At 40.7% G+C, this 23275-nt stretch overlaps 1 protein-coding gene across 2 annotated transcripts in view; it reads right to left on the reverse strand.

Annotated features, from left to right (window-relative positions):
- The window catches only part of thsd7aa (thrombospondin, type I, domain containing 7Aa), an 80139-nt gene that overhangs the window by 18205 nt on the left and 38659 nt on the right, over positions 1 to 23275 (reverse strand). For both annotated transcript variants that reach the window (XM_019857334.1, XM_019857333.1), the window contains exons 4-13: positions 21092 to 21273; positions 14315 to 14470; positions 12437 to 12640; positions 8017 to 8211; positions 5651 to 5891; positions 4402 to 4517; positions 3361 to 3493; positions 3098 to 3201; positions 1353 to 1547; positions 291 to 557 (exon numbers count right to left, since the gene is read on the reverse strand). In XM_019857334.1, coding sequence (XP_019712893.1) covers positions 291 to 557; positions 1353 to 1547; positions 3098 to 3201; positions 3361 to 3493; positions 4402 to 4517; positions 5651 to 5891; positions 8017 to 8211; positions 12437 to 12640; positions 14315 to 14470; positions 21092 to 21273 — 1793 coding nt within the window. The remainder of the gene's footprint in view (positions 1 to 290; positions 558 to 1352; positions 1548 to 3097; positions 3202 to 3360; positions 3494 to 4401; positions 4518 to 5650; positions 5892 to 8016; positions 8212 to 12436; positions 12641 to 14314; positions 14471 to 21091; positions 21274 to 23275) is intronic.

A 23275-nucleotide genomic window follows, 5' to 3' on the forward strand; every position in this document is an offset into this window, starting at 1 on the left:
TTGTTTTTTTACGATTGATTGTTTTCGAGTTATTGGATTTTTCATCTGATTTTCGTTTTACGTCTACTCTGTGGACTACTTTACCTTGCCTTTGCAAGCGCGTTTGGTTTCATGCATTGTTTATTCCTGGCTCCTTGCGACCAGCGATTTCAGTTTATACTTTGTCGGTGCGATTTTCTTTAATTAGCATTTTTGTGATCGCACTTTGTCTGAGCCTGCATATTTGGAATCCTAAAACATTATTTGGTTCGGTGTGAACCAAACAATTTACTTTTACATCTTCAACTCACCATGACTGTTGCAGCGTGAAGTCTCTACGATGCGGTTGTCCTGGTCATAGCAAACCATAGATTGGTATCGATACCCCTGACCACATTCCTTGATGTCGCCCTGGACCTTCATGCCCAGTTGACCTTCCATGCGGCTGGTCTCGGAAAGTATACAGTCGGACCAGTTGCCCACAGGCTGGGCATTGTATTTGTTGCACGGGCAGTACTGAGTCTCACTCAGTGGATACAACTGGTGGTTCTTACACTGGTCTCGCTTCTTGCTTTTACCTGCAGAAAAACAAAGACCTGTAGATCATCGCCTGCTATAGAATGTTCATACAGTATTTGGAAAAAAGAATATTCTTCCTCGACATGAATTCATAAGAAAATATTGGTGGGCATCACATTTTCTCAAATAAGGTACCGTATTTTCCGCAATATAAGGCCCACCAAAAAGCATTCAATTTTCTCAAAAGCCGACAGTGCGCTTTATAATCCGATGCACCTCATATATGGATCAATATTCAGATTTCTTGGACGTCGGATTTTAAATGTTCCGTAAAGCATTAAGTTGTGAAAGCTCTCCATAAATACAGCTGTATTGTATTGTATTGTATTGTATTCCCTTTAGCGTACCTCCATCTAGTGGATGCCTAACGTGGCCGCAGCCACTATTGTCACTTCTATTCGATGCGCCTTATAATGCGGTGTGTCCTATATATGAGATCCGTTTTTAAATAGACCGTTGATTGCTGGTGCGCCTTATACTCCGAAGCGCCTTATAGTACAGAAAAGGCGGTATTTGTGAAGGGGAAACATTACCATTCATCGTTTTCCCCGCATAACATGTCTCGAATATGCCCAGAACTCACTCTGTTTTTGCTCTTGTCACCACTAGAAAACAAACACATTTCTATGTTTGTGTTCAGGTCTTGAAGGACCTTGTTTTGAGCAAGGGGTCCCAAGTCCAACTTGTAGTAGCTGTTTTTCAAGACATCAGTATGGACTGTACAGATACATTGACCTATAGTGCCTACTGTAAATGCACTCAATTCTCATTTTCATCACCTCCTTGCCACTTACCCACGAGCGTCCGTTTGCGAACCCTCACACCCACGCAATCAGCTGTACAAGGCAAAAATTTGGACCAGCTGCTCAGTTGGCAGTCCTCTTGGCAGGGCAGCTGGCAGAGCTGCGTGAGAGGCGGCATGGAACTGGAGAACTTCAGACAAGCTTCAACATCAGCCTGTCCACCATCCTGCCTCCGACACGAGACAGCTTTGGGAATGACAGAGATGATGCCACATTTCAACAAGGCTTCACCCCTCGTTATAAATGTTAAACTATTGGAACAAACAAGTCATAGAGATCAGTAAGTTGCACAAACTGTGAATGGAAAAAAAAATGATTCGTAATATTGTCGAAATGGCACCATACAATAACCTCTGGTGCACGATTTTTTTTTTAAATTGGCAGACCCTGGTAGACTGTTGTTCATTGCATTCTGTGTTTCATCAAAGAAGATTAAGACCAGACCTTGTCATGCTTTAGTGGTTTTATACACTGTGCTGAATGGAGTTGTAGTTTGGTCTACGAAATCAGATATGCCAAGGAAATATCAGACGAAATGGCTAAAAAAAAAAACCCGATTCATCAGTATTGAGTAAAACGGTGAATAGGAAGAGGCTTGTATTGAATTGCCTGTCTCCACTCTGGGTGTACTGTGACAGGTGATGGTGAATCACGTTAACAGGCGTCAAAGTGGTGGAGCAGGAAGCTTATCATTGAATTAAATAATGGATTTGATATGTCTGAGTCGATGAGACGAATATGAGAACCTACCCTTTTGAATGTGAACTGTCCTCCAGGATTGTCACGGCCATTCATGTTATCCTCAGCAAGTCATCGCAAAGGAGCAGTTGGTTGATGTAAACCCATAACACATAGGAACTATAGTATTGTCATTGCCCTTATAATGTGTGGTGGGCAGGAATGTGTGCGTACCAAGGTTGTTCTAGTTCACAGGTGTCAAAGTTGAGGCCCGGGGGCCAGACCTGGCCCGCCACACCGTTTTATGTGGCCAGCGAAAGCAAATCAAACACGACAAATTCCATGATGCTTGCTAAAATATGGGCCAAAATGTCAAATTCTCATATGTAATAAATAAGAGAGAGATTATAAACATGTTCTTGTTGCCAAACACCCTATTACAGTAACTTAAACAACAGTTGAATAAACCGTTATTCTTGACTTCTTTATATGATTTCAGTCATAATGGCCTTCCAAGGGAAATGGTAACTAAAATGTGGGCCGTGACAAAAATGTGTTTGAAACCCTGTTCTAGTTAATGAAAATTAGAAACTAAAATTAAAAACAAGGATCTTTGTTAATTGAAAAAACAAAAAGAAAATTAACAAATTACATTTTATACAACTAACTATAATTATAGTGAAAACGTCCTTTGTTTTTATCTTTTATCAAACTTTTGGGGTCATTCGAAATGTATTTTGGTTTTGCTGTACGTCCATACAGAAAAACATTTGAAAATTGTAGTTTACTTAATTACGCAATGCTAAGTGACTCTTTTTCTTTCAACCTTACACTTGACAAATACTCTAAATTGTATATATAAAAAAAATACTAACACTACAAAAAAACTAAACTAAAAATAAGCTTTTTCAACAACCCTGATCTAAAAGCTAATCAAAATGAACCGAATCAACAAAACACAAGTCAAAACAAAACAGAACGTAACCCTAATGAAAAATCCCAAGCTATGATAACCCTGGTGCGTACGCACGCGAGCGTGTCCAATCAGGCGTCCTCACCTCGAACCTGTAGGCCTGCTCCACAGGTTTCCTGAGCTCCAGGGCTGTCCTGACGAACTGACCATGGAACCATTTGGCATCTTCGCCATTTATGTGTTTTCCATCTAAAGAAAGAGTTGGATACAAGTACTGGCTGGATAGTACAGCATCAGAGACAGAATACACCTTAACATCATTTTTATACTACATGTCTCATTTTGGGTGTGCAAACATTTCCACAAAACAGTCTGATTGCTGATGTATCTGCGAAAAAGGACATTTACCTGTATCTTGGACACACAGAAGGAGCATCACTTTCTCTCTCTTGGGTCAGCACTTCTGGACACTCTTGCCCTCCGTTGGCTGGTAACTGGATGATGATGCGTTTTCGGTATTGCTTCTTCTTGGTTTTACCACCTGTGGGCAACGAAATGACAAGATTTTGATTTTCTTTGATGAATACTTGTGATTTTTTTCTGTTAGCTAGTAAGTCACAGTCTGACATCTTATTGTCACGTAGTGGCAGGAAGCTGAAGTGTATCCGAGTATCTCTTCGGCATGAGCAACGTCTAATTTACATTTGCGTACTTGGTTCAGTACGCTGCACGATTGCAAAATTGAAATTATTTTGTGTGCCACGAGCCGGAACTCCCTCGTGAAGAATCATTGTCTTTGACGACTCTGCTTTTTGAACGACCTCTGGGCACTTTTAAAGCATCACTACCAGTTTGCCTTGACCAAAAGAATGTTTCTAATTATTTCTCATAGCCTCCTGACTACCAGGAAAAAACATGTTGTCCAATCACATTTATTTTGAAATTCCCCAATCTATGTGAAGTAATTGGACTACTCCAAAAGAATTTTTTGAAATTCCACTACATTTTTTAAACACTTGAATACTAGGCTCAAATACACTTAAAAACACTCAAACAACACTTTAACGTGTTCATAAGAGTCTTATAAATAAAATGCCAACAGCATTTCAAGACAAAATGTGTATTACTTTTCCTATTCCCATAAAAAGTGCTTGCACTGAGGGAAGCCATTTTCTTACTTTTTCTAACCCCTACAATTTTGGTATCATTGGAAAGCACTGAATGTTCTCTTTAGAGTAAAAAAAGGAGTTAATGTGATTGGATGCACTGGGTGGGAGATATTTAGGTTTACAAATGTCCTCTACAGAGGACAAATTTGAACTACTGGTAGTCAGGAGGATAGAGAGTTTTCACTTCGCACGATAGCATGCCACCCCACAAAAAAACCCAAATCAAACGTGTGTTTCACGTATGCCAGGCACATTGTATAATGTCAAAAGAGAAGCTAACCTTTCTGACATGTTGATGGGTACGGGCTCCAGTCACTGTATGGGGTGACCAAACAGTCTCTTTTACAAGGTAATAAGCAGGGCCTGACCGTATCTGGACGCAAGCTCTCTGGACACCTGAAAGAACAGCAACAACAAAATTGACGTGTCACTCACCAAATCGACTGTAGTGTCCTCGGAAGTCTATTTGATGGATCACAACCATTGTTGGTTAAAACTAAATTCCGTAGTCTGCTAAAAAGTCTCCAGGGGCATATTTCGATGAAAAAAAAAAACCCATCACTGGGCCTCTGTCTCAGTCAAGGGGTTTTAGAATCCCTCTCTTTAAAAGCGACGTGGCCCACATATCAGATTTGAACCAATGACATGCTTATTATTATAATATATATAATTCCATGTTCTTTGGTGACAGTCTTCCAATCGCGGTCACAGCTGGTTAACCCCCGGCACCCTTGTCTCCACTGACATCCTGCGATACAAATTCACCGTGCAGCATGTCGCTGTAATCTGGAAAATTGTGCCAGAGTAACAAGATCGAGTCATTTCCATACACCACACGGGGGCTGGTGGGATTGCTCGAGCGGAACTGCTCTCCTGCCAAAATAATACCTTCTGATGAATAAATAAATACATCATCCACAGTCCCAGGAGGGAGTTTCAGGGAAGAACTAGCAGCGGATGTTTAAACACAGTTGGCAAGGAGCTAATTATCTCTGCCACAACAATGTGACAGTGACAAACCAGAAAGGGAGAATGATTGCGTGACATAAAAATAAGGACGAGCATTAAGAGCGGGTGTGTTTCACTGACACAAACAACTCAATAATCCATGTGCATTGTACCGTATTTTCCGCACTATAAGGCGCACCTAAAAGCATTCAATTTTCTCAAAAGCCGACACTGTGCCTTGTAATCCGATGCACCTTCAATATGGATCAATATTCGGATTTCTTGCACGTAGTATTTTAAATGTTCTATAACGCGGTGTGCCCTGTATATGAAAACAGTTTTAAAATCGGTCATTCATTGAAGGTGCGCCTTATATCCCCGAAGCGCCTTATAGTGCGGAAAATACGGCACCTACATTTGAACATTTGTATAAAGAGAATGATGAGCATCACAAATCAAGTCCCTTCAACACGCTATGACATCACGTGAATAACCATTGAGCAGAACACAAAATAACGCCCATACACAAAATGGAAAGACACACACAAACAAATGTACTGCGTTATTTGAGGGTATCTTACTTTTTCGGAGGAACCTGGCCCACATTGACCCGGACACAGATGACTTTACGAGTCTGCATTCCGACTGAGCATGAGGAATCATCTCCGCGTGCGTGGCCCATAGACGTGTTGGTGACCGGGATGGAGGAGTCCTCTATGCACTGTCCCCATGGGCCTGTCTGCCAATGGTACACTGTGCAAGGGTGGTCGTTGCAGCCCCTCACCTCCTGGAGGGCGCTAATATTGGGACATGGGATTCCACCTATGGAAGGACGTATTGGTTCAAGCATCAGTTTTATGTTTGTACTTGTAAGCTGATTAGAATCGAAAATTGTTTATTTGAGCTCTAAACTTTTGTCATAATGTAGCTATTCTAAAAGTATCACGACATTATTACAGTATTACATAACCAGTACAACTCGACCAATCATGGACTTCACAGCACCTGTGAGCAATCATGGAAGCATGCTGTCATGAATTGGAAGGAACACAATAATGGCTGGAAAGCTTTAAAGCACAAGTGATGTGATGTGTGTGTCGAAAGAGAGCTATAGATGAACTCTTCGTTGATTTTTGACCTCTTAGGCAAGAAACTGACAATGGGGGTTTTATTTTTTCCCTAGGGAAAAATTGATAGAGATAAGATGCCCCCCCACCCCCGACCCCTCCACCTCCCCGGGAGCAGAATGTCAACACAAACCTGGAAGCCTAATATGGTCCCAGGTGGGGAGTGCATTTGATGTGACCTTCTCCACTACAAAAGGCATGTCATTAGTGGCCACTGTTACCTTTGGACCAGATAAACCCTAGGGGAGATGGTCAGCCATTACCCCCCCACCCCCACCCCCAAGTAACTGAATGACATCTTCCAGTCAATCACTGACAGACAGGAGAAAGCCTGACCAAAATGATGGCTGACCTCTATGTAATGTCCTTCACAGGATAAAAAGAAAAACGAGACATAATTACATTCACCAGAGCCGAAAAATATCAGCTGGGGAGCTCATTAATCCGTGGCCCACTCACACCGCTGTGGTAATACATGCTAATTAAAAAAGACAAATATAAAATTCCCTCTCATAGGCACTACGTGAGTTCAAGCCAAGATACAATCTACTCTACAATTCCAGCAAAATGGATTGATGGATGGATGGTCAATAAGCTGCACATTTGACTTGTCAGTCCTCTTATTAATAAGATTTGTTTCAGGTACGGTATTCTCTTTCAGAATGAACATTTGTTTAGTTAGATAATGCGGGTTTAATATAAAAAAAGAGCAATAAGAAGAATTGATCCAATTTATATCGACAAATAAGCCAATAGGATCAGCGAGAAGCAGATATGGGGGATGGTGAGTTTCAATCCATTAAAACTATTGAGCCAGGTTAGTGATGAAGCAAAAGTTAAAAAAAAATAAAATTAAATCTATTTAACCCTTTCAGGAATAGCGGTTACTACAGTGGACAGCTTATCATGTTATCAGGTTACAGGTTATCATTATTGATGCATGAAAGGATTAAAAATAGTTCTCAGTAACTGATGAAAAATGTTCACCAGAATATTTCCAAGACAGATCTTTCATGGACTTTTCCCAGGATGTCTATAATTTACCATAAACGCTCTAGCTTTTTCTGAATGTGCCAAAATTGTTCAGGAAGTGATGAAGCCAAATGTGTATCAGTCTTCCTTAGTCCAACATCGGCTTTGTTGGTGTGAACATGCCAGAAACAGCATGTTGCACAACTTGTTCCAGAAGTAAGAAAATAACTGTGACCATCATTGTAGGGCCAAAAAAAAAAAAAAATCAATTTGGGAGCACTGCCGAGCCAGGCGCAAACCATCTGTTCGGTCCCCCCACCACCACCACTACCACACCCCCTTCGCCTTCACACCACGAAGGTGAGAACATGTTCTATCCTGTTATTAGCATTAACAGGTTGGCGTGTAAAACACACTACTATGTGCATAATTTCAGCATGATTTAAATCAGTGATCCCCAACTGATGGGTGGAGACCGAAAGTGGTTGGGTCGCGAACAGCTACTAAAAAGTTACATGTATATGTATTACGATTTTTTTCAGAAGAGTACTTAAGCGTACCAAGTTTCCACACAGAACATAGAATTTTGGGTGAGGGTAATACTCTAGTCGCTAGCCACAGCGTGAATAAGATCGGACTTTGACTAGCAGAAGTCATAGCTAGCGATATGCTAATGGCGGTAAGTCAAACTCATTTTGAAACTGAAATTGAATTGAATATTGTACATGTATTTTCATAAACTACGAAAAAAGGCTTGCTTTAAAAAGGAACTTAGTTACTTTGCTAATTACTTGATTTAAAAAAGTTACATTACTTCAATAGTTACATTCCAAGCGTTATCCTCTTACCCTCTCCTGCATTGTAGGCCAAAATGGACCGAGCTCTGGTCTGCTTGCCTTCTGTATTTTTTCCAGAGCAGGTGTGGGAGCAGAGGGACCATTGGGTCCAAGTACTGAGGGCACAGTCCTTTGGGCAAGGCACTTCACAGATTATTGGCATAGGCAGGATGGCGTCACGGCAGAGTTGCCTCTCCACATATTCACCTGGTGACAAAAAGGCTCGTGTTAAGGACAGCATCATGTTAGTGTTTGGAAAGAAATCAATAAGCTTTTGTATTGGTACTTGAGACTCTGAGTGTATTCTTGAAAACATCTAGTGGTTTTTTTTTTTTTGTTTGTTTTGTTTTGTTTTACGTTTTGGGTTTGTGCTATAAGTGACATGAATACATTATTGTAGAACATATGAGCCTGATTAACTAAGATCTCGAAAAGCATATCATACATTGTGTGTTCACACTAAAACTGTGGGTGCTGTTGTCGGGAATGAGGCACCTGATTTACTTTGTACAAGTACTAAGGTTTTGATGTTTTACCAAGATCCCAAATACCAGGTGCTAAAATTGCATTTTCACTCAAGCAGATTGTGCATGCTGTTGGCAACAGGTGTAAAAGTGGCAGGGATCACTATTAAAAGAGAGTTTTGGTGATGATGGTTCTACCATGGAACATTTGTACTAGCCCTGCAAGCACAACATGAAATTTGAAGTGATAGAACAAGTGTTCGGAGTAATGGGAAAATGAAGCTTCAAATTTGCTTCATGAAGCATTTATTTTTTTGGACTCCAGAAATACCCAAATTTAGTCTAGCTCACCCCTGTGCAGTTTTAGACCACACCTAACGCCAGACTTGGACTGGGCATGAATAAAAAAAACCCTAAAAGTGGTGCTGTTGATTAGCACATGCAACCATTATTGAGTGAGATGTGCAAGCTTTCATTTCATCCCATCACTGAAGCACCATGAACATCTCATTGTAAAGGCTAGCAAGAATGTCATGTTGTGTTGTGAATGGCACACACCCACACACAGACCTCAAGGGGAAATAACAGATCCATTTTCATCAGGAGGGGACAACAAGAGATCAATAAGGTGGCTGTGAGGGCAAACTGAGGGGTGTCCTTGGTGATGATGCTCGACGAGAGAGGAGCGCAAATCTGTTATTGAAGCTTTCCCCGTGATAGATAATGGCTGGTCATTCCAATGGCTGCCTGATGTTTATGTAATTCAAGATGTATTTTCTATATTGAGGAACTGCTTCAGTTGACCAACAAATGATTTTCAATTCTGAGGTCATCTTAATTCTGTCCCTTTCAGGGACAGCGGTTACTAGAGTGGACAGCTATTCGAATGTTGTGTTCTCATGTATAAATTCATCTTTATGTCACAGTTGTGCATCAACCATTGCAATGGACCCTTATGTGGGTTACCATTCACTGCCATTATATATTTTTTCATGCCTAAAGACTAATAAAAACACGAGAAAAAAAAATTCTGATATAGGTTATCGTTATTTGCACATAAAAGGGTTAATGGCCATCTGGCATCGCTTATTAGATTTCAGATGACTTTGAACACTGCTGCTATTTCATTTCTATTTCCTTTATCTTCACCATGAAATTGCCTGAAAGACAAAGATTTACAATACTGACGATGGCCTCCACTGCGAAATATTAAAAGGGAAACCGCGCAACAACTTCAGGTGACGGGGCTTGCCAATGCTTGACGTTTTAAGTATGACTGCTGAACTTTACAGAGAATAATCAGTGGTCGAGAAAATGAAGGGATGCTGTTTTCCATAACACAGATCGTGGGGAAGTGGAGTGGATCCCCGCTGACTTTGAGCAATAGGCGGACTAAATCCTGGACTGGTCACCAGCCAATCACAGAGCACATATCGAGAAAAACTTGAATAAATCTGAACTAACGTTCACACCAATATGGACCTCAACTACACCACCCTTAATACAAAAATGCAAAAAGAGATTTACACGATCAATTTTAAAAATAGAACACTTTGCCTGCAGCCACCCTTTTGACCCTTTTAAAGCCGCCATAAACCGCCAAGGCTCGTAAAGTGAGCCAGGTGATTTATTTTATTTGGAGTACAGCTGTCCATTCACGCACAGCATAATTTAAGTCTAACTTGGCGAGTTTGAAGGGCCGCTGAAGCACCAACCTGCTGATTGGATGTCAAGAGCAACTGAAAAGTGCTTTTGCAAGCATTCTGAATACAGCACGTATGAACTGACTGGAATACGTTCGTGCCACAGTTTCGAGTAAATTAGAACCTCAAAATACACTGACAGTTTTCCGATCAAAACAGACATAATGCAGGCCACTGCCCACCGTGGTCATACGCGATGATTATTCAAAGCAGTATTTTCATGTCATGATCAAGGCAAAAAAAAAAAAAAAAGGAACGTGGCTAATTAATGGTAGAGAACAAGTCTACAGGGGATGTCGAAAATGGTAATCCCACAATTGTGCTTGTGAATGAGATCCTCGTTACGTGCGTGTTCCCTCTCTCTCGCTCCCAAGAGCCTTCCATTGCCTGTGGCGTTATGACTCGAGAATCTATTCATAATTTTCACATATGCTCTGTCCCTCTTGTCTCAATTATCAGTTCTTTTCTCTCTTAGAGCTTTCGAATACTTGTTGCAGACTTTACCGCACACACTGAAAGATTCCAGGTTTGGTGAGTCGCCAAGCGCCACACTTAAAGTTGTCTACAGGGTGAAAAGTTGTTTGTAAAAGTTCCAAGGGCTTGGATTTAGTGGCACTTTGAATGCGATAAATTGGCTTACATTTGATCAAATTAAAGTGTTTACGCCAACTTAGCCATGATTGTTACTGCAAAGATTAGTCGACAACAGTTCACCTCTACAGTTAACAAGCACAAACCCTTTGACGGACAGCCAGTTTGTCACCGGAATGAGCAAGAACATTTCCCCACGATCTCTGTGATCTTTCATTGCTCTGAAATGGTCATGCATCCCCGCAGTGAATTAGATTCCAATATCATACTTGTCAACATGCTTACAATAATGTTGTAAAGTTTGACCTCCTTTGATGCTAAAACCACAGTCAGAGTACCGTATTTTACGCACCATAAGATGCACCTAAAAGCATTCAATTTTATCAAAAGCCGACAGTGCGCCTTATAATCCGATGTGCCTTCAATATGGATCAATATTCTGATTTCTTGGACGTAGTATTTTAAATTCTCTGTAAAGCGCTTTGCTACAGCTGCAGCGGTTGTGAAAGCTCTTTCAATAAAGCTGCATTGTATTGTATTGCATTGTATTCCCTTTAGCGTAGCTCCATCTAGTGGATGCATAACGCAAACGCTGCCACTATTGTAGCTTTGATTCTATGCGCCTTGTAACATGGCGCGCCCAAAATATGAAAACAGTTTTAAAATAGGCCATTCAGTGAAGGTGCGCCTGATACTCCGAAGCGCCTTAGTGTGCAGAAATACGATATATGTTTATGAGACCACTTCGACATATGCGTGTAGTCTAAAACCTAGAGGTCAGTGTACTGCACAGTGCGATACCGCTGAAAAGAACACATTGAGTTGCTTCGTCATTAGGTACTGTTTAAGAAATTGATATTCAGCATTGTTGATTATGAACCAGAAAAAAAAAAATCATGGTTCTCTGGTGCTCTTCAATGTACTCATTAGTTATGATTTCCGCTAGATGCTAATCAAAATACTGCCTGCATGGTCAAATTAATTTGTGTACATCATCAATATTTCTTCAAGACATCTAAGCGTCATTAAATGCATGTCGTGTACTGAGCTGCCATATGCTTTCTGATTTCTGACGCTAGGCAAGTGACATTTTTGTTCCCTTTCAAGGCATACTTTTCCAGAAAATTGTGGTGGGATGCTAATTTGTGTGGGGCGGCCCGCTGGTCCAGTGGTTAGCACGTCGAACTCACAGTGCAGAGATTGTGGTTTCAATCCCGGCTCTGGCCTTCCTGTGTGGAGTTGGCATGTTCTCCCCGTGCCTGCGTGGGTTTTCTCCGGGTACTTCGGTTTCCTCCCACATTCCAAAAACATGCATGGCAGGCACTAAAAATTGTCCCAACGTGTGAGTGTGAGCGCGGATGGTTGTTCGTCTCTGTGTGCCCTGCGATTGGCTGGTAACCGGTTCAGTGTGTCCCCTGCCTACTGCCTGAAGACAGCTGGGATAGCCTGCAGCACCCCCCGTGACCCATGTAAGGATAAAGTGGATCGGAAAATGAATGGATGGAAAATGGATGCTAATTTGTGTGACTTTTGCAGTGCTTTGTTGCAGTCTGTCTCCTGTTAACTACCACTTGAGTACCAGAACATCCCAACATAGCAGTCGGGATCTTTGAGGATGAAGACGAATGATAGCAAAACCATGATAAAGGAGAATCCTGATAAATTTCAACAAACCATCACTGTTGACACACTGAACTTGAGGATTTCTTGTTCCTGGTCCACATTCCCTCTCGTTATCAGGGATGCACTCTTCCAGCTTAACCACGAGCCAGTCATAGCATCTGGGGTCTTCGCATGGTATTGCTTCCACCAAGTGTGGGCAATTTCCTGTCCCACCCGTTGGATCGTTGATGATCTTCCGTTTCCTCATTTTGAACCCTGTTAAGAAACAGCAGTAACATGAGAGTGAAATTAACGTTCAGAAGCACCGTCTTTCCAAAATATTTATTGGACATACTAAAGCTAGGCCTTGGGTCTAGTTTTTCCTGATAGTTTTAGTTTTTACTACCCATGTGTTGGTCATTTCCCTTGCTCAAGGGCATGAGATTCCATGATCCAGGTCCTGGGATGAGGGAGGCGTTAAGTAGCCAAGGTCACTCACCCCCTAATCCACACTTCTGCTCAAACCCGATAACACAGCAGAGCTCAGGACTGCCTGCAGAGCTCAGGTTGAGGAGGCAGAATCTGACTTTTGATATGTAGAATTTGTCTTTCTGCTCCCCTTAAAAACCTTTATTGAACCAGTTCCTGCAGCTTTACATATACAGGATTGCCATGTGTCCAGAAACCCACTGATGGAGGATTTATCTCAAAGCCAGGGAGAAGAAAGGAATGCATCATGAAAGATGAGGCTTGTATAAGGCATTGATTCCATACGGTCAACTTCATGTATTCAGACTTGCGGGGTTGTGAGTTGGCTGAGCAGAAGGCTTCATTTTAATGAAAGACACAAACATCATGGAAATAATATTGTATTGGGATGTGATGACCTATGTCGATTCCATCATCTTAGAAACAGTTTTATTTATTTATTTTATCTATGTTATTTATTTATTTAATTGGGACAGTGCACGTTAATCAACACAAGAAGAAACAGTGTAAATGCGCCGGACTTAGCATAAATGCTAGTTTTTTGCCATAGTCCCAAGCTAGCTTTGAAGTAGGGGGGAAACAAGGATGCTGAAGAAAAAAAAGGAAGACCGTGTGTCTGTTTGCAGCTGGCATCATGATCTGAAAAAAAAATATGGTTTCAAATCTCCACGCTGTCACAAGCTGTGTTGTATCTATTGCCACCATGTGGCTAATACATTTTAAATTGCTGCGGATTAAGATGAAGGATTCCAACTGAGCTGTGAGGTGATCACTGAGGGATAAAAGTGGAATGCGGCATACCTGGAGTGGCAGGTGCGACTATTGAGCCTTCTGGAGGTGTCATGGGCTTATCAAAAATACACTGAGGAAGGAAGGGGCCCAACGAAAGCCCCTTATAGAACAATGAGTCAACACCAGACCAGAAGACATGCTGATCATGAAAGGCTTTTTATCAGTAAGTCCCATCAACTCAACTTGACTCCACCATCCATTGTCTTGTTGTTGATGTTGTCCGTCATTCGCTTGATTTGTTGTGTAAAACGATAAAAGTGACGATAATGCAACGATGGCTTGTACAGTCTCTCAATTGAGAGTTTTGCATGCAACTGAGATTTCTTTTTTTCCTTTTAATATTAGAATTGTAGATCTATATTCCACCCTACAATGAAATATTACAGTACCTCTTGAATACTCTAGTTTTGCTTTTTCAAGGCTGCACTCTATGAAATGTATTAATTGACCTTTTACGATCTTTATTTGGTTGCACAGAGGAATTTCTGACATGTTTTTTTTTTTTGATTTTAATTTATTTGTGTAGTTGGCATTGCTACATCTGCATAAACTGACTCAATTAGCTTGACCATTCTCATTGTGGCCCAGGAAATGAAACTCTTAAGAGCAGATTTTTGCCAATATGAATGACATGATCACCTATCACAGATGCAGTACAACTACCGTTACCTTTCTTTGCTGTTTGATCCTGGCAATTTTCAAAGGTGCAGGGTCCCCAGGCACTCCAGGATGATACCTCACACTCGACCGGACAGTTTATATGGCAGAGCTGGGTGGTGTTGGGAGGAATCCCAACACACAGATCACTGCTCACTGGCCGTAGTGCTAAATGGAACGCAAAAAAATAAAAAAGTCGACACATCATGGCAGGGAAAATACACCTCAATCAAACATTTTGAGAATAGTATGAGAGAGAGAGAGAGAGAGAGAGAGAGAGAGAGAGAGAGAGAGAGAGAGACAGATGGCTAGCTAGATAGCTAGTCAGATAGTTGGCTAGCTAGATAACTAGCGAGCTGGCTAGCTCAATCACTAGCAAGACAGAGAGATAGATAGCTGGACATCACCTTTTGTAACCTGTAGTAAAAACATCCTGGATTCAAGATGGTACCGTATTGGCCCAAATATAAGACGTTGTTTTTTGCATTGAAATAAGACTGAAAAAGTGTAGGGTCGTCTTATATTCGGGGTCTAGACATTATACCCATTCACGACGCTAGATGGTGCCAGATACCATTGAAGCGAATGCTGAACTTGACTCCGCAGGTCAAAGCGAACCCCTGTCACGAAGCATAAAAATAAAAATAGCGGTAGCACAAAGAAGAAAAATAAAAAATAGCGGTAAGAAAGAAAAGAGAAGAAAATAATAGAAGAGATAACAGAAAATGGAGAAACGTAGTGACAATCTGGAGAAAAGTGGCTCGAAGATCGGCCAGGTTAACCGGCAGCTGAGGAGAAGTTATGATGTCATTTACATTTCAAAAACCAGAAGCCATTCATTTACGAATGTGATTGCACTTTAGTTTACATATTTAAATGTTCAGATATTAAGATTTGAATGAGGCAAAGTAACATGCTTTTTCTCTCAAATATATTGTTATAATCATTTGTTACAGATGTACTGTAATTATTTTCTGTATAAAAATTAATTTGGTGTTCAAAAAGTATTTTTTCAAACTTATAGAGGGGGTCGTCTTATAATCAGGGCCGTCTTATATTCGGGCCAATACGGTATTTTCATGGTTTCCTCTGCATCAAGGCTTAAAGGAACTTTCTTTAAGATTGGCACAATCGGCTGGAAATCTGAAACTGATATTACTGCTGTACTTCAGTTTCCAGTTACTTAAAATTCTCATTGTTCATCAGGACAAACCACATGCCCCACTATTCTTTAGAAACAACATTTATGCAATACAATTACAATTAACTTACACTTTACACTACATTTCAATTCCCCAAACCGACAATAGCCAGGTTTCCACTGACGATTCATGAAGATTTATTATTTTCTTAAATTATCATCACTTTCATGTTGGCGGGTTTCTCGGTGGCTCAGAACAACGGTAGGTGACTCTCTGCAAGGTCATCAGGCTGATGAATCATTATTGCTGTGCCACAACAGGACTCGGAACTCATTCAGATGTAATTTACCTTCTTCTTGGCTCAAGGCGCATCTTTTAATGGTATCACTTAAATGTGTGCACTTCTGATATGCCCTTCATTGCCCATTTAACGGGAACAAGTGATAGGTCTTCAAAAAAATTAATAAATAAATCAGCCCCACCTACTCAACCAAAAAATAAATACATATCTAAATAAAAATACTGGGGAAAAAATGGAAATAAATCCACACATATGTGACTCTGCGACGGTCCACTATATTGCCAACAACAAAAAACAGAACTTTTTCTATCCAACTGCACATTGCTGTGTTAGTACGATATTAAGTTTATCCAACGTAAACATATTTTTTTGTGTGCTGAATGAGCAAATAACTTTTGTTTGGAACGGCTTCTCGCGACACTTTTTTGGGTGTATCCTTAAAAGGGAGGTTTGCAATTTAACCAAAAAAAAAAAAAAAAAAAGGAGTTATTTCCCAAATGTTCAGATTGACTGATACAGTGAAACTCCTCTACAATGAAACCTACATGGGCGAAAATACCCCCTAGTGTGAAAAAAATGTCATGCATGTAAGCCATTCCCACTTTTCTGCTCCCACTACAACGAAAAGTCCCCCTGTTCCGTGATACGAAATCTTTTTCTCTACTCTTGCCTCTACTGCTTCGTTCAGAAATGGTAACAGCAACCACCACACTGGTTTACACATGCGCAGTAGTACAGGAAGTATTTGTTTCAGACGCAGCACGAACGTTTCCTTGCTAAAATGGCGACAAAACAGACCTTTGCATGCCAAGGAGTTAAGAAAAGAAAAGCTTTAACGCTTGAAGACAGGATAAAGGTAATACAAATGAAAGATGAAGGAAGCAAAATAATAGACATTATGCAATAAATTGAAATAAGTGAAAGTAAATGCTTATCGTAAATTTTGCAATTTCTTTCCCTGTTTTTCTTTCTACGCTGGCTATATGAAGTGTCAAATAAGTGTATGCTCATACTTATGCACAATTGGAATAAAATAAAAAGTACACATATATGTTCTTTGTGTTTGTTCATGTTTACGTCTGAGATCAAATTTGCTACAGTGATAAGTCCCCTGTTGTGAAAAAATTTCTTGCTGCAAACATGATTTAGTTGTAGAGGAGTTTCACTGTAGTAATTACATCACAATGTTGACACTTTGTGCGTCACACCTTCTTTCTCTGAGTGGTTGATTTTCCTCAGATGCGGTGGCATGGCTCATAACTAGTGTTTGGAAGACAATAGTTCCTTTGTTCTCCTTGTTCAGTCAAACAGCTGCACACAACCACAACAAAGCTTGATGAATGGAAAACTCAGCACGTGCTAACCTTGACCAGGTAACACTGTGCCAGTCTACCAGATGGTCTTGGTTTCATTGTGCTCTACTTCCAGCTGCCAAATTAGGATCCTCTGAGACTGGTGGCTGAACAAACATTCATTTTCTTTCCATGTTAGGATGTTAGGCTCTGTGGCATCAGAGTGGCACAACTGTTCCAACCCCCATTTCAGGGTTTGCTCTCCCAGTGGCGAGGTTGCTTCTTTGAAGGAAAAGAGATTGGTGAACTGTTGAAGTAACACCTACATTCACCCATGAATAGTATGCTTTATTAATTATTAAAAGAGACATGGTTTGCCATGAAAAATTAAAAGGGATATCTATTATGACAATTATTAATTAGGGACATATGCAAAGACCTTGTACTGACAGCTGATTCTCAACAAGCACAGGGTGACTTTGAACCCACAAATCCTGTATCCATTTAGGGACTTCTATTTTTTCAACATTTATCAGCTTGTATTTGTCCTCTGCTTTGTGGCTTGTGTTTCTATTGAAGTCTTCCCTTCCAGCATGGCACACAGCAGCAAGCATTCTGCTCCGCATTGTATTTTGTTTACGGAAGCACAGAGTCCAAAATGAAGAAAAAGTACTTATTTTTATTAAACTCCAATTTCAGGGAAGTTGGGACATTGTTTCAAATGTATTTCAAAATGAAATACAATGGTTTGCAAATCCTTTTGGATTCAATTGAATGCACCAATAATCCGAGATATTTAATATTAAAACAAATGAAGTTTATTGTTTTTGCAAATATTTGCTCATTTTGAATGTATCGCCTGCAACACGTTCCAAAAAAGCTGGGATGGGTTGTCATGTTTACGGCTGCATTACATCCCTTTCATTTTATAACACTCAATAAACATTAAGGAACTGAACACACTAGTTGTTGAAACTTTGTGGGTGGAATTTTTTCATCTTCAGTTGGTCAACAGTCTGCGGTCTCCTTTGGCATACTTTGCATTTTATAATGTGCTACACACATTTTTAATTGGAAACAGGTCTGGACTACTGGCAGCCACTCACAATCTTTTACCACAAAGCCAACCTGTTGCAACAAATACTGAAGGTAGTTTGGAACTGTCTTAGTGAAATGAGCTGGGACATCCTTGAAAATGACGCTGCTTGGATTGGCAGAATATGTTGCTCCAAAACCTGTGTGTACCTTCAATGGTACTTTCACAGATGAGCAAGTTACCCATACTTACCAACCCCCAAACCATCACAGATACTAACGTTTGAACTTTGCACTCATAACGGCCTGAAGGACCTATGAGTTCTAAAAACAACCGTATTTTCTGCACTATAAGGCGCACCTAAAAGCATGAAATTTTCTTAAAATCCGACAGTGCGCCTTATAATCCGATGCGCCTAATATAGAGATCAATACTCTGATTTATTGGATGTAGTATATTACATTTTCTGTAAAGCGCTTTGTTACAGCTGCAGCGGTTGTGAAAGCTCTACATAAATAAAGATGTATTGTATTGTATTGTATTCCGTTTAGCGTAATTCCATCTAGTGGACACATAATGCACCCGCAACCACTATTGTAGCTTCTATTCTATGCGCCTTATAATGAGGTACACCCTATACATGAAAACAGTTTTAAACTAGGCTGTTCATTGAAGGTGCGCCTGATTGATTGATTGATCCGCAACGCCTTATTGTGCGGAAAATACGGTACCTATAATGACACGCACCTATTTGCAGCTAACCTGCTCCACCTGGTTTATGTTACACACAAAGTGGGTTTTTTTTTTTTTGTTGTTTTTTTTTTTTTTTGCTTATTGGCTTTTAGTATTCCTAATTCCCTTTCACGGTCTTTTATTATTATTTCTGAAAGTACCTGTATTTCATTTCTATTCATCTTACAGGAAATGTCTCAGTCCTAGAGATAACCAGTTGATGTATATGGATGTAAACTGTTAAACTCAAAGCAATCACATACAAGCTACGAAATCACTCAATAATATCCAATGATCACCCAACTCTCACAACATGACAGTTCCAATGAGACTGAAATCCGCATTCACCGCAGCGTCCGATTTCCCGCAAACTTTAGCGTTTCGATATTTTGTGTTTTTATTCCTCATCTTTTGCACCCTGATAATATCTCCAGTGAAATCTTCTAATGCTATTCAAGACCACTCAGAAACACATTCCACACACTTGAGCAGGTTGGCTTTGCAGGTGGAGCTGACAGTGTCCCATTTCATCCCGGCAGTATTTATAGCGGCAAATGATCGAAAGTGTGAAACTGAATGCTGTTATCCGAATTGGCAGCGTGAAATATAACACTACAGGATAAAAGTGGGTGGCTGGTAGGAAGCAGATGATCTGAAGAATTTTCCAGTCGAAGACGCCAGTTCGGCTTCCTTGGCCAGATGGACTGAGACTTATCATGTCAATGAATAAGCACAGGCATCAGAGCAAGCCACTTCCAGCCTCCGTACAAGCAGCGATGCCACCAATTTAGGTGAAAGCTCATTTTTCAGCTGCTGTCGACTCAGCATGGCTTTTGCATGCATATTTGCATATATTAAAGTGGTGACGTCTCGGAATTAATATGAGGGGAAAACCAATTCAATTCTCATCTCTGGTCCACACATGGATGGGAAAGCGACATACCAGATGTTATGGCTCAGATACGCGCACGTGTGTGTGTGTGTGTGTGTGTGTGTGTGTGTGTGTGTGTGTGTGTGTGTGTGTGTGTGTGTGTGCCAGTGTGTGTGCGCGTGTGTGGGTGTGTGTGAGTGTAACCCGCAACACTGAACAGATGATGTAAAAGCTCACAAACAACTATTTGACCATCTGACAGCTTTCACAGATGTTCTCCCATCATCTTGTTTGAAAACACGTGTGCTGATGAAAGCGCTTTTCACTCCTACCTCTTGCATGCCGTCGCCAAACAAATGCTCAGCTTCCCCTGTGTTTATTTTGGCTGCCACTGGCCGTGGCAGATGTAGAGTTTTGATGTAGTTTTATATATATATATATACACACACACACACACACACACACATAAGGGGACACACACACACACATAAGGGGTGTGCATCTCTCCAAAAGAAGACATTTTGTTCGGTATCTAAATATTTTAAAATGAAACAATTCGATTCCGTTCGATATAATAGAAACCGACTTTCAAATCCGTTTTCATGACACCATTTTAACTCCACAATCATGCATCGCTTTTTCTTTGACTGTGTATTCTCAGCATCTTTTATTTTTTGTGATGCCATCAGAGAAGGGTACAGTTGGTAGCAAAGAGGAAAAGTGTAATGACAACCATAGAGCTCGATGATCTTATTCCAACATAGGCCAACCCAGCATGTTTCTCTTTCCAAACTGATTTTCACAATATGGCGGCGGTGACAAAAAAAAAAAAAAAGTCAACAGGAAAAATAAAAGAAGAAAATGGAAAATAAATGGGAATGTGAGCATATGCAGTAATCTCCTTCTGCACGTCCTTGACCTTTTAAAGCTCTTCTGGATACATTTCCATGAACACATTCCCAAATATTTGTACAAAGTCTTCTCTGAAGAGATAACGCTAATACAGCTGCAAAGAGGGGGATTATTTTTCCGTTTTTCTTGTTAGAATGGGCAATTCTGATATTTTTATTTTTTTTTGTAATGCAGAGTGTTATTGTTGCATTTATTCTCACAAGGTACTGTATTTACATCCCGATTTGGTACCAAATAAAGAATACCAAACAACCACACCCTGATGACCACTTGACTGAAAAACTGATCGAAGCTGAACCTTAGAATCTTTTTCAAGCCAAAATAGTTTTGATACGTCGCAAATTGTCACAGTGGAATTACTGGACAGCATATGAATTGAAACACCGTAAACTCAAGGACAATTTAAAATTCACTGCACCCTTTCTGGACGTATGAATCACCATCGAAAAATAGAAAATACACTGGTGGAGTGGAGTTGATATTTAATGTTGCTTGTCGATTACCTTCTTTGCTCTTGAGAGAACTGAGATCGGATGGCGTCTCTTCACCGGCCAGGACGCAGTAAACCTCCCGGGACTGAATGCCACCTCCACACAAGCCAGTCTGGTTTCCTCTGCGACGGTCCTGTTGGCTCAGCAACATGTCCACCCTGCATTCCGTCCACTCGGTGGTCTTCCAGTTGTAACTGTGGAAAGACGTTGATCGGAAATGGTTTACCGTGATCGCTCAATCTGGACACATATTATAGTGTGTCTCATACAAATAAATTTCGGTGATCAAGTCAGATCAAGTAAAAGATCAAAAGCCAATATGTAGCAACTTTACTGACTAATGTCTCTTCATATGAAATTTTAAAGTCACGAAACGCCTCAACTGGAAAATATTGTTACGAAAGAAATTTCAAGATACGAATGGTAAAAATACAGTATGGGCCCCGAGTTTCCTGAGCGCAACATACAGTCATACCTCGGTTTTCGACCATAATCCATTCCAAAAGGCTGTTCGAAAAGCGATTTGTTCGAAAACCGAAACCACGCTCTTTTTTAAAAAAAAAAAAATCTTTATTGAACACGTCTGCTCACAATGGAACGCTACACGAGGAAGCGTCACTTCCTCGTCTACCCGAGGAAGCATCACTTCCTCGCGCAAGGAAGGCGAGAGGAGTCAAGTGGCGCATTCAAGTGCGCTCAGTTTGGTCGAGAACCGATTTTCGGTCGTAATCCAAGGCATGAAAAACTCAAAATTTTTGGTCTCAAACCGATTTGGTCGAGAACAGAGACGTTCGAAAACCGAGGTTTGACTGTATTTATAACTGCTCTGCCATTGGCTATTCCCGAGCACCATCCTGGCATCCCATTGGCTAAGAGGAACCTCTCCCGAACGTGTCTATGTGTGTAGATCAGGGGTGTCCAAACTCGGTCCTCAAGGGCCACTGTCCAGCAACACACCTGATTCAAGTAATCAGGATCATTCTATTGCTAATTCCGAGCTGGATGATGAGCTGATCATCTGAATCAGGTGTGTTACAGCCGGAAGAGATGGAAAACAGGCAGGACGGTGGCCCTCCAGGCCTAGAGCTGGACATGCCTGGTGTAGATAGATAGATCTGTGTCTATACAGCGTCCTCGTCATCCGCCCCTCGGTTGACGTAAATGCGAATCACCCAGAAAAAGTGTTCACCAGTCAGGCGTTTGCTCACTACACTAATCTTTGTTTTGGACATTTTCAAAGGATTGTTAAAAGCCGAAAAGAGCAAATGTCCTTGGATCAGTTCTTTACAAAATGCCAGGCAAAAAAAACACTTCTGAGAGAGAACTAAAGAGGGCAAAAAACGATGAGGACACAGTTAAAAGTTAAATGACCATTTTTATTCTTTATTCTTTGTTTTTTACACTATGCACAACTCTCATTTATTGTGCAATATTCTAATTGTAACATGTATTTGTTACATATTTTGATGCATGTTTATGCTTTAGAAAACATTTGTGTTTTCTAAATTTTTTTGGGGGGGGGGGCTTGGAACGGATTAGGGCATGTACATGGAAAACGCGTCTCGACTTACAAAATAAGGAATTTCTTCCAGAACCAATTAATTTCAGAAGTAGAGATCCCACTGTACTTGTTGTTTTCGTTAAGCTACACTGTCTAGTGGCTATTGAGGCTTCTTTGTTATTGAACTTGAGTTGTGTTTACATAAAGCCTTAGGACTTCCACTGGAGTGTCTCAATGTCAACCGAGCAAAAAGACTGCTCATTGAAGCTTGCTGCATTCGGTTCAATCAATTTACGGAAGTTTGAATCAACAATAACACATGGCTACTCCAATCCTTAGGTCAGAAAATTGTAAATCCTGCTCCCATTTCTGCTGATCAAGGAATTCCTTTGAGGTCACCTATAAAAGGGGCCATATTTATGAATGGGCTTCCCCCCCTTCTCACAAGTGCTGTCTTACAAAAGCCCTCGGGGGAGGGGATAGTATAGGGGGGGGGGGGGGGGGCATCGTGTTTGGTGAAATACAGAAAATATAGCACCAAGGTCAAAGCACATATCTGCCCACCTACTGTCTATCAAAAATTAGGTCGCAGAATTAGTTGATGGCTGATATGGCTGCAGGTGTTATGGTCAGTTCTATGAGAAGGATACATTTGTCATGATCGTGTTCTTGCGTGTCTCCAGCAGGTGGCAGTG

Source organism: Hippocampus comes, unplaced genomic scaffold, assembly GCF_001891065.2.
Source record: "Hippocampus comes isolate QL1 unplaced genomic scaffold, H_comes_QL1_v1.1 scaffold73, whole genome shotgun sequence".
Lineage (NCBI taxonomy): Eukaryota > Metazoa > Chordata > Actinopteri > Syngnathiformes > Syngnathidae > Hippocampus > Hippocampus comes.